We start from the raw sequence: 13,767 nt of genomic DNA on the forward strand, positions 1-13,767 counted from the left end.
ACAAAGAATATTCTTTTTAATAAATGGTTCAAAAACAATGGGATATCCACATACAAAACATAAACCTCAACTCATACCTTGCACCCTATACAAAAAATTAACTTAAAATGGATCATAGGCCTAAACATAAAACATAAAACTATAAAACCTCTAGAAGAAAACAGGGAAAAAAATCCTGGCTGACCTTTGGTTAGGCAAAAATTTCTTACATAAGACCAAGAGTACCAGCAATAAAAGAAAAAAGTGGAGTGCGTCAAAACTAAGAAATCCCACTCCTCAAAACTTTGTTACAAGAATGAAAACACAGACTGGGAAAATATTTGCACATCACATGATATATGATAAAGACTTGTAACCAAAACATAAAGAGCTCTCACACTCAATAGTAAGAAAATAAACAACCTAATTTGTTTTTAAATGAGTAAAAGATTTGGACAGACACTTTGTCAAAGAAGTGGCACAAGTACATGAAAGATGCCCGACATTATTAGTCATTAGGAAATACAAATTAAAGTTTCAATAAGATACCACTACTCACGTCTTACAATGGTTAAAGTTAGACAGAGATTTTTGACGATACCCAGCGCTGGCAGGAATGTGACCTGACTATAACTTTCACACATTGCTGGTGTAAATTCAAAACTTTCCAGCCACTTTGGGAACCAGTTTGACAGTTTCTCATAAAGTTAAACGCACACTTACCACCTGACCCAGCAATCTCACTACTAAGAATTTTATTTTTATTTATTTATTTATTTATTTATTTTACCAGCAAGGGGATTGCAACCCTCGGCATGGTGTGGTCCGCAATGCGCTCAGCCAGTGAGTGCACAGGCCATCCCTATACAGGATCCGAACCTGCAGCTGCGGAACTCCCAGCGCCACACTTGCCGCACTCTCCCGAGTGAGCCACAGCCGGCCCCCACTACTAAGAATTTATCCAGGTGAAATGAAAACATATATTCACACAAAAATAACTTTATGTGAATGTTTATAGTGTATTTATTTATAAAAGCCAAAAACTGGAAAAAACTTGTAAGTACTTTGGGAAATGGATAAACAATTGTGGTATATCCATTCAATGAAATAGTAATCAGCAATGAAAAAAGAAAAACACATGCAACAGCATGGTTGAATCTCAAACACATTATGCTAAGTGAAAGAAGCCAGAAATAAAAGGTTACATACTACAGATGCTCCTTGACTTACATGGAGCTACGTCAGCATAAACCCATAATAAAGTCGAAACGTTAAGTCAAACCATGGTAAGTCAGGGACAGTCTGTATAGGGTTCCATTTTTACAATACTTTTGCAAAAAGAAAAAGGAAAAAAAAACTTTGTAGGGACAGAAAACAAGGGCTTGACTTGAGAACCAGAGAGGTCTAGTTGCCATGTTCTAGCTGATCTGGTATCGACTTTGAACCTACTCGGAGACTCTCAAGACTTTCAGAAGACTGTCAGGCGTAAGTGATAGCTTCTGTAATGTAATAAGAACATCGTTTACTGCCCCCTCTCCCCCGCATCCTATTATTCTACGATCCAGAAAAAGGCCTGATGAAATTCCAACAGCCAGCAGTGGAGGATTTGAACACTGGTCCAAACAGAAGTGGCGCTTCCTTCCGCAGTACCCAGGACGGTTTGGTAAAGTCTCGCCTACGTTTTCCTCCACAGTTTTAGCAATTTTGAAGTGGGATCTTACGCTCTGCGGAAGAGGGCTGGGGTCTCCACCCTCGCCTTATCCTGGGCCGACCTCGCAGCCCGGGGGGGCGGGGGTCTCTCCTGCAGCGCCCCGGAGCGCGCCGCGTGTGTCCGGGAGCCCTTCGCTGCGACACGGACGCCCGCGGGCCCGGGGGAGGCGCGCGCGAGTAGCCGGCGACGGCGGACGGGCTGGAGGACCTGGCGCGCCGCGGCGTTCGCGCTGTCGCTCGCGAGGAAGGGCTGCGGCCCTTCCACCGCCGCCGCCCGATGGCGAGGCTGCGGGATTGCCTGCCCCGCCTGATGGTCACCCTCCGGTCCCTGCTCTTCTGGTCCCTGGTCTACTGCTACTGCGGGCTCTGCGCCTCCATCCACCTGCTCAAACTTTTGTGGAGCATCGGCAAGGGACCCGCGCAGACTTTCCGGCGGGTCGCCCGGGAACACCCTCCCGCGTGCTTGAACGACCCCTCTCTGGGTACCCACTGCTACGTGAGGATCAAGGTAAGGCCGCCGCGGGCCTGGCGTTAACGGGAGGGAACGTGACGGCCGTGAGAACGGAGGGTGCCGGGCTGCTCCTTCCATGACGCCCGGCTCAGCGTCCCCTAGCGTTCCCGAGGCCCGCTGGGCGCGCGGCGGGGACCGGGAAGATGCCAAGGGGAGGCAGGAGGGACGAGGTGTGGCGAGAGAGAGGGGTAGGGTCTCTGTTCTCTGTCTTTATGTTCTGTGTTTGTCGTGTGTGTGTGTGTGTGTGTGTGTGTGTGTGTGTGTGTGTGTGTGTGTGTGTGTGTGTGTGTGTGTGTGTGTGTGTGTGTGTGTGTGTGTGTGTGTGTGTGTGTGACACAGAGAGAGAGAGAGAGAGAGAGAGACACTGACAAACCAATCCGTTTTGCAGGTGCCTTCGTTGGTTTCTGAATGTGGAGTTTCTCTAAGCAGGGTCCTCTTATGCTGGTATTACTGTTCCTCTCCCCTACCATCCCCCCAAGTAATTCTACTCCCTTTCCTACTATAAGGGGAAGGTGTCTCCTATCACCCTTTTGCCCTTTAGGGTTCAGATCGGCTGTAGAGAATTGTTCCTGGTGGCATCCTACTGTCTCAGAAGGTGGTCCTCGCCCAAATTTTACAGAAACAAGAGTAAATGGAATAAGTCATTGGAAATTGGAGGAGTTTATTCTGACCACAGATGACCTAGGTAGCATGAAACAGTAAATAAATTGTGTATGTTTGTGGGGAGGGAAGCAGACATAGAAGTCAGGAACAAAAGGAATGGAATAAAAGGTAAATGTCAGCCATGCACACAGACTCTTTAGTGGTCCATTAAAGCTTGCCCTGGGCTTCCCCAAAGCCCAGGATGTTCTATTTCCTGAGGCTCCAGGTGGTGAAGAGAAATAGCTCTTATGATACACTGTACAATTTGGCTTTTCAAAACCAGCTTCACATGAGGGGATATTTATTTATTTTAATTTTTTTTTAAAAGATGACCGGTAAGGGGATCTCAACACTTGGCTTGGTGTTGTCAGCACCACACTCAGCCAGTGAACCAACCGGCCATCCCTACATAGGATCCGAACCCATGGCCTTGGTGTTATCAGCGCTGCACTCTCCCCAGTGAGCCACAGGCCGGCCCATGAGGGGATATTTATGTCACCAGGTCCTGGTTTCCTATTAGGATCCAAATTGCCCAGCAGCTGGAGTTCAAGTGGCAAGTGGAACTTCTTTCTTGCTCTTATTCAGCCTGCGGTTGATATGAGAATTAAATGAGTTAATATTTGTAAACCTGCCCCCCCCCAAATAAACAATTTAAAACAGTACCCGGCACAGACTGCAATGAAGTATTTGTGATGTTAATTAAATCCAGTCAAGTGACCACAGCATTTCATTCTTCCACACTCACCACCAAAAAACGTTATTGAACTTCCTTTAGGAAGGCATTCTGCAGTTGAGGCAAAGTCAGACTTGCTCACTGTGTCCGACCTAAGGAGCAAAAGTAGTATAAGAATCATCTGGAATTCCTCACCGAGCCTTTCTTCTGACTGGCAACCTAAAGAGCTTCCCCAGAGACGCAGAAGAATTGCAAAGAACATTGCCCTGGGAGTTAGGACAAGGTGGGGGTTCTAGTCACAACCCTGCTTCCAACCACCTTTATGACCTGTGTTAACATCTTTGGGCCTCATCTTCTAAAGCTGTAAAATGATAGGGTTGAATTAGATGACCTTTAAGATCCTTTCACATTAGAAAACCCAATTGCTTCGGTTGCCTGATATAAAATTCAGTGTCTGTGCTCAGCTTTTGGTTCTTGGTTTCTTTCCTAGCTTCCTTTTTTCAGAGTTTTTGGAGTTTTTTCTTTGCTGTATTCTCCAATTTCCTCTCTTCAATTTGCTTAGTATTTGCTGTATTCCTCTTTCATCCCATGCTTTTTATTTTCCTTGGGCTGCCTTGTCTCCCACATGCAGAGTGAAGCCTTGAACACTCAGGACATTCTGCTGTGAGAAACACGCACTGGCATGATATGAGAAACAGGCAGCAAGGCGAACAGTACATGCAACACTCAAAACAATAATGTGGGAAGGAGAGACCTAAAAATAAGGGAAGGAGGTGTGAATTATATAACTGATTGCACAGCTCTTGACGGGCAAGCTGAGAAAAGTACATGACTAGGAGGTAAATATGGCAGAAATATAAATTCCTATCAGAATTATTATATGTCCTATAGAATTTGAGATGAAATGTGACAGAACAGTAAGATGAAAGTTACAAATTATGACATTGCTTCAGAAGCTCATAATATGTAAATTGACCTTTTAGCACAATAAGAAGAGAAGGTCCTGTGAAGAGATTGTCAACAAAAGTAAATCTATTTAACCTACCTAAATCATGGGTTTTTCTTTTTGAAAATTAATATTTATGTTATTTCTTGCCATTAAAAACTAATGCAAGTATTTTTAATGAAATGGAAATACTAAATTTACTACTTTGATAAATTCCATGCCCTCTACTTTCAGGATTCAGGGTTAAGATTTCACTATGTTGCTGCTGGAGAAAGAGGCAAACCACTTATGCTGCTGCTTCATGGATTTCCAGAATTCTGGTAAACTTACCAAGTAACTTTTTATTTTGTGTAAAACTTGGCTTATTGCCTTAGTTCATTTTGTGCTGCTATAACAGAATATCATAAACTGGGTAATTTATAATGAACAAAAATTTATTTTCTCTTAGTTCTGGAGGCTGGGAAGACCTATCTTAAGGCTCCAGCATCCGGCAAGGGCCTTCTTGTTACATTAGCCCTTTTGTAATGTCAGAAGGTAGATGGGCAAGGAGGCAAAAGGGGGCCAAACTCACCCTTCCTAATGGCATTGATTCTACCCATGAGGGCATGGCCTAATCACCTCTCAAATGTCCCAACTCTTAATACTATTAAAGTGGCAGTTCAATTTCAACAGGAGTTTTGGAGGGGACAGACGTTCAAACCATAGCACTTATCATGGTATCATTTTCTTGTAATGACTTTTGACAGAACTCTGATCATTTGCCCAGAGTTATCAATCCTGAATGTTCCTGAATCACAACAATGATTCTCCTCCTAGTTTAAAGAAACCTACATGCCACCATCCTAAATTTATTTATTTTTTGAGTATTAAAAGAAGTATCTTTTAATGTTTCAAATTTCTGAAATAGTTATAAAACAGTTTTTAACAGAGTACCTACTGTGAACAAAATATGACACTGGGTGGGGAAAGGAGACAAACTGAATGCTTGGAGTGCTTGTTATCAGGAAGATTTGGTAAGGCTTGGAGTGAGAAGACAGAGAAAAGAAGACTCATGGAAACTGAAAATAACTATTTCCTTTTCAGATAGCAGCAGGCTCAAATGAATCGAGGATAAATAAAGGTTCTAAATACTTCACATTAGGAAGAAAACCTAAAGCCAAAAATACACAGTTGTTAGTTACTGTGTTAGTCCACGTGTGCTGCTATAACAAAATGCCTGAGACTGGTTATTTACAAAGAAGAGAAATTTATTTCTAACAATTCTGGAGGCTGAGAAATCCAAGATCATGGCACTGGCAAGTTCAGTGTTTGATGAGAGCCAGGCCTCTGCTTCCAAGATGGTCCCTTGTTGCTGAGTTTTCTGGAGGGAATGAATGGTGGTCCTTACATGGCAGAAGGGCAAAAGGACAAAAACGGCCTAGTTAGTACCCTCCATCCCTTTTATAAGGCTGCTAATCACATTCATAAAGGCTCTACCCTCATGATTTAATCACACCTACAAGGCCCACCTGTTAATACTGTCACATTGGTAATTAAGTTTCAACATATGAGTTTTGGTGGATACATTCAGACCATAGCAGTTATCCAGGGGGAAATATTCTATTCTTCATTAACCACACAGGACCAAATAAGTACAGACAAAAGCAACACATGTTTAAACTTTTTTTTTTTAAATGAACATTTTTAAAATCACATATCAGAGTGGTGAAAAGAAAACCAGTTTTTGATAGCATAGAGCTATGATCTTGAGATGGTTCATGAACTAAATAGGTCAAGAATTGGATGATAAAACATATTCTGCAAGTTGACTCAAGGTAGAATACCTGGTATGCTTTGAAAGTCCTGGGACAACATCCTGTCCCAAAATTTCTCTCCTACTATCTCATAATATCTAGAATCCCACCATTACAGATTCTTTAACTCCTTTAGTGTTTTAAAGAGTTTGTGGCACCCAAAGCCCTGATTTAAAATGCATGTAGCTCTCAGAGGAATATTACCTTAAGACACTTCAGTAAATACTTTATGGGACTTTAAGGGACTTTATGAATAAATGCATTGCAGATGTTGGTGTACTAGGAAGTATTAGGCATTGAAGAAAGGAATGGAGGATGGCAAAGACCCATCTACCTCATAATTTTTCTAGAGTAAGAAACCTATGGGTTCCTCTTCCTGAGAAGATTTCACCTCATGAAGATTCGCCACTCCCCCCACCCATTTAACTGCATTAATAAACATAAGTCATTTTCATGTTACATTTTTATCTGTTCTTCCATTTGGAGATAACTTAGGTGGTAAACTACCCAATGCAATTCAAGTATGTGGACTCACCTTGTGGAGTGCATGATATGATTGGCTCACAATAAAATGTTACTCTGAAGCATTAGTCAAATCTGCCCAGAGTAACATGGGCAGTGAATTCTGGCTCAGCCACTTATTTGCTGCTGAGCAAAATCATCTACAATAATTTTGCAGAGTTGTCATGAGGAAAGTCAAAACATGTGAAAAGCCTTTCACATGGCCCCAGTGAATACTCAATAAATGTTCATTTTCTGCCTTCACTGCCATTTACTCAGTGTGGACATCAAAGTGTCAGATAATAATTTCCTGATTATGGTGATGATAATGATGATTGTTAACATTTACTGAGCATTTACTATGTGCCAGGTACTTAATAAGTGTTTTACATATATCATCTCATTTAAGCTTCATACTATTCTGAAACTGGCAGTGCCAGAAAGTAAGGTGCCTCTTGTTCTTGAAATCAGGGCTGATTAATTAGGTGGTAATTAATTCTGGTTGTCCTTACTCTATAGGAACAATAATGATCTGATTACATACATGAATTTTTACCCTTCAAATTTTACACCTTATACAGACATTCAAGAGGATGTTAGAAAGTCAGCCAACAATATTTGACTTTAACATTTAAAATCATCATTCTAAATAAAATTCATGATCTCAATGGTAGGGTGTTATTTAACTTTTTAGAAGATTTAAAAGCTATTATCTTTCTCCTCCTCACACCAACCCCAATACATATGCATGCCCTTTTTCCTCCTGGAACTTCACCTCTTTGTATGTGGAATGATTTACATGAGGATGAAAATGAACCTACAACCACATCAACCACTTGGTAATTGTTTCAAGGAGGCCTGCAGAATGGTAGTGGTACCCATTTAATACAGGGCAGTAGATGTTCTCTGTCATATTTTAAGAAATGATACTTTGTGCATGTTTTTTCCAGAATTGTCCCATTGTTTACTCTGCATGAGAGCCCTTTTGCAAAACAGTAATGCCTGGTGAGCCTTGTAGAAGTCCTAGAATATTCAGTGGACGGACAGGACAGCCTAGGAGGAGTCCAGCCCCAGTCTCTGAACATCAGTCCCATTTGCCTCCAGCAAAGTCAAGTCCTGGATGTGTCTGCAGGGGATGTGGTCATTGTAATGAATGGTTTCGTTTTCGAAAAGCTCCTACAGATATTTTTCACTCCAAAGAGCCATAGATTAAGAAATATATGCAGATCATAGATAGGAACAAGTCTGTTCTATTCACGAAACTCACCATTTGTTACTCCAGGAAGAGCCTTGCTATAATTTAAAATAACAACAAACCCTGATAATTCAGTTACTCAAATAGACCATACTGAATTCACTGAACTTTGCTGACCATTAACCTGAAAGATACCTGTCATTTAGGGAGAGTCCTAAAGGCACTTACATGGAGATTCTGGTAATCAAATACCTTTCGGTATGTCACACCCTAAACCGAGACCTCTGTGTTGATAATCACTGTCTTTCCTTCCAATCAAATTACCACTATTACCCATTATAGGGGTCAAGTCTATTTCATTCAGGTGCTAGTGCTAAAAGTCAATTAGAATCTTAGAATTTAGGACAAAACTCTGAGGTTTAAGTTTTGGAACAAAGTGTTTTTTCTTTTCATTTTCAAAGCCAAAAAAAACTTTATGCCTGGTTTTCAAACCAATTTCAATTTACATTATAAGTGTAAATGTTATTTCTCTATCAATTAAGTTTTGCCTAAATACTTATGGAATTATAAACTTGTTTGTAGATCAGTTAGGTCAGAAATATTTGATACAGTGAAAACAAACCACAAAAATCATAAATTGGTAATGTGTGTGAACGTGCTTTTTAAACAGAAAAGCATTGTATAAATGTAATGTATTATCCTCATTTATTGTCACTGCCTGAGAAATGGTGAGCTGTTGAGAAATGGTGATATTTAATGTATATTATTAGATGTTATACAGAAACAGTAAAATCCTGGGTCTTCTTTCTTAAAATCTAAAGGAAACATCAAACAAGATATACATCTATGAGACCATTAGCTAAATTAGTTCTAAATAAGGCTGTTTGTCGGAGGATGATTTTTCTCCCACTCTCTCCACATCAATTTGCATTTCTCTGAAAAATATTTTGAGCTGACCCAGGCAATTTCTTTGAGGCATCTTCATCGCCAGCTGTCTGGAATGCATGAGTCATCACACTCTGTGCTGAGGCAGGTGAGGGATCTTTTCGCACATAGCTGAGCACAGAGCCCGACAACCATGGCCTTTGTCTATGATGAAGATGAAAGGGTACTCTACATGTGAGAGTGGCTAGCCTGGCAAAGCCAGGAACCCTCCTTCTGTTGAAAGTAGTAACAGAGAAAGAGATTGGTTTTTCCTGAGTGTTTTCTGCTATCACCCAAAGCTACCAGAAAAAAAGACAATGTTGATGAAAATAGTTTTGTTTATTTATAATATTTTCAGAGGTTACTGCTTTTGTAATGTTTCATTCCTACATCAAGGAGGTTGCTTTTGTTTTATTCATAAGATGACATGCCCATCAGACTATCTCTGTGGTGATATCTTTTTGAGTTTAGGGATAAAGTGTAAATCAAAAGTGTTTTATTTATGAAATTCAGGAAGATGACATTCAAAAATTGTTCTTTGTAATTTATTAAAATATGCAGTTGCCCTATTTCTTAGCATTATTTAGGATATTGTTTGGATCAACTCATTGTTAACAGCAGTAGCTGAATTTACTTTTCAGGCAATTTAAATTGTACATAATATAATGACATATGCAGATATCATGTTTGCATAATCTCTTATACAATTCTAAATGTAAAATGTTGCGGGATTGTGCACATTATTTTGAGTCAAATTTGTTCCATGAAATCTCTAATTAAATGAATTCTACATGAAGACAGAGACACTGAAGATATTAAAACAATGCACGATTTAATGAAAATTGAGTAAAAACTCCCTAACAGGCATTTGGGATCTTTAGCTGTCATTGTCTCAAGGTTTGAACTGGGACAGAAGTCTTATTGAACAACTGGTACTTCTAGCGCTATCATTATTCAGTGCTTCCATTAGCTTGTTGTTTCACTTATTCAACAAATCCTTATTAAGCACAAACATGGGCTAGATATTCTCCCAGACAATTCAGGGACCTTACAACTGAGTGAAAGAGCCAGATATCAACACATCATTATATAACCTGTGCCCAGTGCACAGAAGAGTATACACACAAGTTAGAGAGTACAGAAGGGGCCCACCCAACCCAGCCTGTAAGGGAGAGAGCCTAGGAAGGCTCCTGGAGGAGGAAAGGCCCGATGTGAGGAGGGGTTAATTGAGGGGTGAGTCTCAGGGACTGGGAGATAATAAGGGATTGGTGGGGAGTGATAGTATTTCAGACAAAGGACACAATATGAACAAAATCACAAAAGCAAATAGTACCCTTGTTTGTTCACTACAACAGCCAGGTTCTGCAGAGGTAGAGTAATGTGGATTCTGAGGCCAGAATACCTGGGTTTGAATCCTGGCTAACTGTGACCTTCAGCACTTCAGTTAACCTGTGGCGCCTCTATTTCTTCATCTATAAAGTGGGGATAATAATAACACCTACTTCATAGCATCGTTTTGAAGATCAACATTATCATACGTGGAGCACTTATGATATAGATGTTAGCTCTTTTTATTATAAAGCAAATGACAGAGAGTTTAAAGTAATCAAGCTGGAAGATTGGGCAATAGTCAAATTTTGGAGGTTTTGTCTGCCAGGATAACGAGCTTGGGCTTCAAGTTATGAGTAATAGGAAGTCACGAAAAGATTTTAAGCAGGGAAATGACATGAGAGAGTTGGCGTTTTTGCTACATCATTCTGGTTTTGTAGAAGATAGAGCTGAGGGGAATGAAGTGGACAGAGTCAGACCAATCAATAGGTTGCTGCACTAATGGAGGCATGAATTAAGGTAATGATAGCAGGATGGACAGGAGAAGTGATTGAATAAATAATTAAGAGGTTAAATCTGCAGAACTTTATTGATTGGGCATGAGGGATTGTAAACAGGGAAGAGTAGGCTTCAGTTACAAAGACATAAAAATTCAATTCAAAATTTTAAGTAGGGCTAATGAGAAAATAATAAAATATATGCAATGAGTATCTTTAAGGAAACAAACCACTTCATTTGTTACAACCCAGAGACAAGATTAACAAAGTTACTATGGTCTATCTAAAAAAGGTGATTTTATTAACATTTTTATACCCATCTTAATTGGCAATGCTTTTGCAAATTTTCATTAATCATAGATATCCTAGTAACAGATCAGAGATTACGTGCCCATTCCTAATTCCAAGTATGTTTCTGACACCCATCCTGATCATCTATTTGTTGACGTAACATGGTTGACTTGTTACATTAATCTTATTGCTTTGTGTCACTTCACACTGCAGTCCCTTCACACTGGCTTATAATCTTACATCACCGTGTTCCCTATTGCACTCCAAAAATATTTTCAGACAATGATCTCTCATTTGGCTTGTGTCAGATAATTGTATGCTATGTTTTCGTGAACAGATGTACACGCAGGTGCTTTTTTAAAAATGCATATTTTGAGTTCCATAACATCGTGAGTCACTTTGAAAAAAAAACATGTCTTTTTTCTAAGTTATGCAAAATGACTTTGAAGAAGAAAAATGTTATGGATCTCTGTATTTCAATTAATTCTGCAGTTCCAAGATCAAGCACTGGGGATTCCTGGCCCAGCAGGCATCCAGGACTTGACTGCAGCACTATGGCCATTCTAATTGGACAGTGCTGGTGCCATTGGGGTTGTTAAATATTTTTAGTATCATTAGTATCACTCTTGCTTGTACTCATGGTTCAGGATCTTCTCCACAGAAGGATTTTGCTTTAGCAAGCAGAGGTTTACCTTAAATGGTTGTTTAAATGGATTCTTTCGGTGATAATCTTTGTTGTGTTTTTTTATCTTCAGACTTTTTAAATCCATAAGTAAGCTGTTATTACTACTAAAAACACTGAGCCCTATTTATTTGACAGTGTAATAAGGTGAGTAAAATCTGCTTTTGAAGGAAGTAAATTTTCATCTAGTAATTTTTTTTATCAGAGAATTAAATGTTTCTGCAATGCAGAAACATTTTATTTGTGTTATTCCACCAAAGTCCTGTGCCAGATAAGCATTCAGATGTTTTGGTAAAACTGTCAAGCTCATCTTCCCTCTCACTTTTTTTTAAAAACTATGTAATCTATTTATTCTGTCTAAAAATTCAGGCTATAAAATAACTAACTGCTCACAGTACAGATTCCCTGATGGCTGTAAGCAGAATTTAAGAAAAGCTTAGAGAATTAAGTACATATATAAGTATATCGATTTTAGTATCTGATATTTTGTAGTTTCTGTAAATACTGACACTTCGTTACACCCCACTGGAGCTGGTAAGAAGATAAAATAATTCTAATAAATAACATCGGTACCTTCTCAAATAGGTCTCTTTTTCCTGCTGACACCCAACTATATAACCTTTCTTAAAATAAGGAATTTCTTACAGTTTTCCACTTACTCTTTGTATTAGTTACTCTTTGGATTAGTTAATATGGTATTTTTAATATTTCTTTTTTCCTGCAGGTACTCTTGGCGTCACCAACTGAGAGAATTTAAAAGTGAATATCGAGTTGTAGCGCTGGATTTAAGAGGCTGTGGAGAAACAGATGCTCCCATCCATCAAGAAAATTATACCTTGGACTGTCTAATTACAGATATAAAGGATATTTTAGACTCCTTAGGTAGGCTTTTTTAAGTTTTTTTTTTAAACAGTATTGTTTTTAAATGGACTAACATTCGATTCAAATGGTGAACTGATGACTTTTGTTCTTGGGAGAATGCATCTTCTATCTACCCAAGCTGTTATCTGGATCCAGTCATCATAGTTTTCAGTATACAATCCCAAAATATTTATACAGGAAATTTAAAATAATATATCCAGAGTAATTATTCTGTCCACCAGCCAAGAATGACTTTCAAATTTTGTTTTTAAAAATAGACCTAATGTATGCTGTTTATTATTTTCAGAAACAATTATTGAAAATTTGATTCTTGCACTCAGAAAAATTATTTCTTCAGAGCCCACACCTAAATATTCATTTTAAAATGTCATAAGAAACACCATGAAATCAAAGTCCCTTTCTACAATAATCTAATTAGAGCACAGATCAAGCCAATATTTTTAGGGAAGAAAAAATGGGTGGGTCTGGGGGTGTCAACATGCAGTGTTGTCATTTAGTCTGATTACAGTATAATAGACTCACACATGATTTTGTTTTTGTGGAGTTTTTTGTTTTGTTTTGTTTTGTTTTTTTTGTCTTTTTCGTGACCGGCTGGCCACTCCTATACAGGATCCGAACCCGCGGCGGGAGCGTCGCAGCGCTCCCAGCGCCGCACTCTACCAAGTGCGCCACGGGCTCGGCCCTTTGTGGAGTTTTTTGTGGCTGTCCGGTATGGGGATCTGAACCTGTTATCTTGGGGTTATAAGGCTGTGCTCTAATCAACTGAGCCAACAGGCCAGCCTCAGATGTGATTTTGAACAGCTGTATTTCATTCATATTTTGTGATAATTCAGTTGGACCTAACCTAAATTTGCCATCATAAAATTTTTAGGTAAATCAATAATACAAACAAGATGTATGTGTTTTTATGTGTGTATGTGTGTCTGTGTCTCTGTGTGTTAGTATAGTGGAGGGGAGTGATGGTGAGAAATACTAAATTGAAAGAATTATGTAATTTTAAGTATGCCAGAAATAAATTACAAATGAATCTTATCCATCCATAGAAAGGAAATCCTGTAGGAATTTCTATTGAGCAATATTTTAACCTAGTGCAAATTGCCATAATGATTACATGAAATGAAACCAAATCAGTGACGTTTTGCTATGTTGAGTTGTAACATTGGATTTGTGAAGTTATGGAAAAAATAGATGCTTCCTGGAAATAAAGATTTA

At 39.2% G+C, this 13,767-nt stretch overlaps 1 protein-coding gene across 1 annotated transcript in view; it reads left to right on the forward strand.

Moving 5' to 3' along the window:
- Nucleotides 1-1,966: 1,966 nt before the first annotated feature.
- EPHX4 (epoxide hydrolase 4) overlaps nt 1,967-13,767 on the forward strand; it is a 31,210-nt gene continuing 19,409 nt past the window's right edge. The window contains exons 1-3 of the mRNA XM_063107164.1: nt 1,967-2,197; nt 4,696-4,781; nt 12,398-12,555. Of these exons, the coding sequence (XP_062963234.1) occupies nt 1,967-2,197; nt 4,696-4,781; nt 12,398-12,555 (475 nt within the window). The remainder of the gene's footprint in view (nt 2,198-4,695; nt 4,782-12,397; nt 12,556-13,767) is intronic.

This window comes from Cynocephalus volans, chromosome 8 (genome assembly GCF_027409185.1).
Source record: "Cynocephalus volans isolate mCynVol1 chromosome 8, mCynVol1.pri, whole genome shotgun sequence".
NCBI classification, from domain to species: Eukaryota; Metazoa; Chordata; class Mammalia; order Dermoptera; family Cynocephalidae; genus Cynocephalus; species Cynocephalus volans.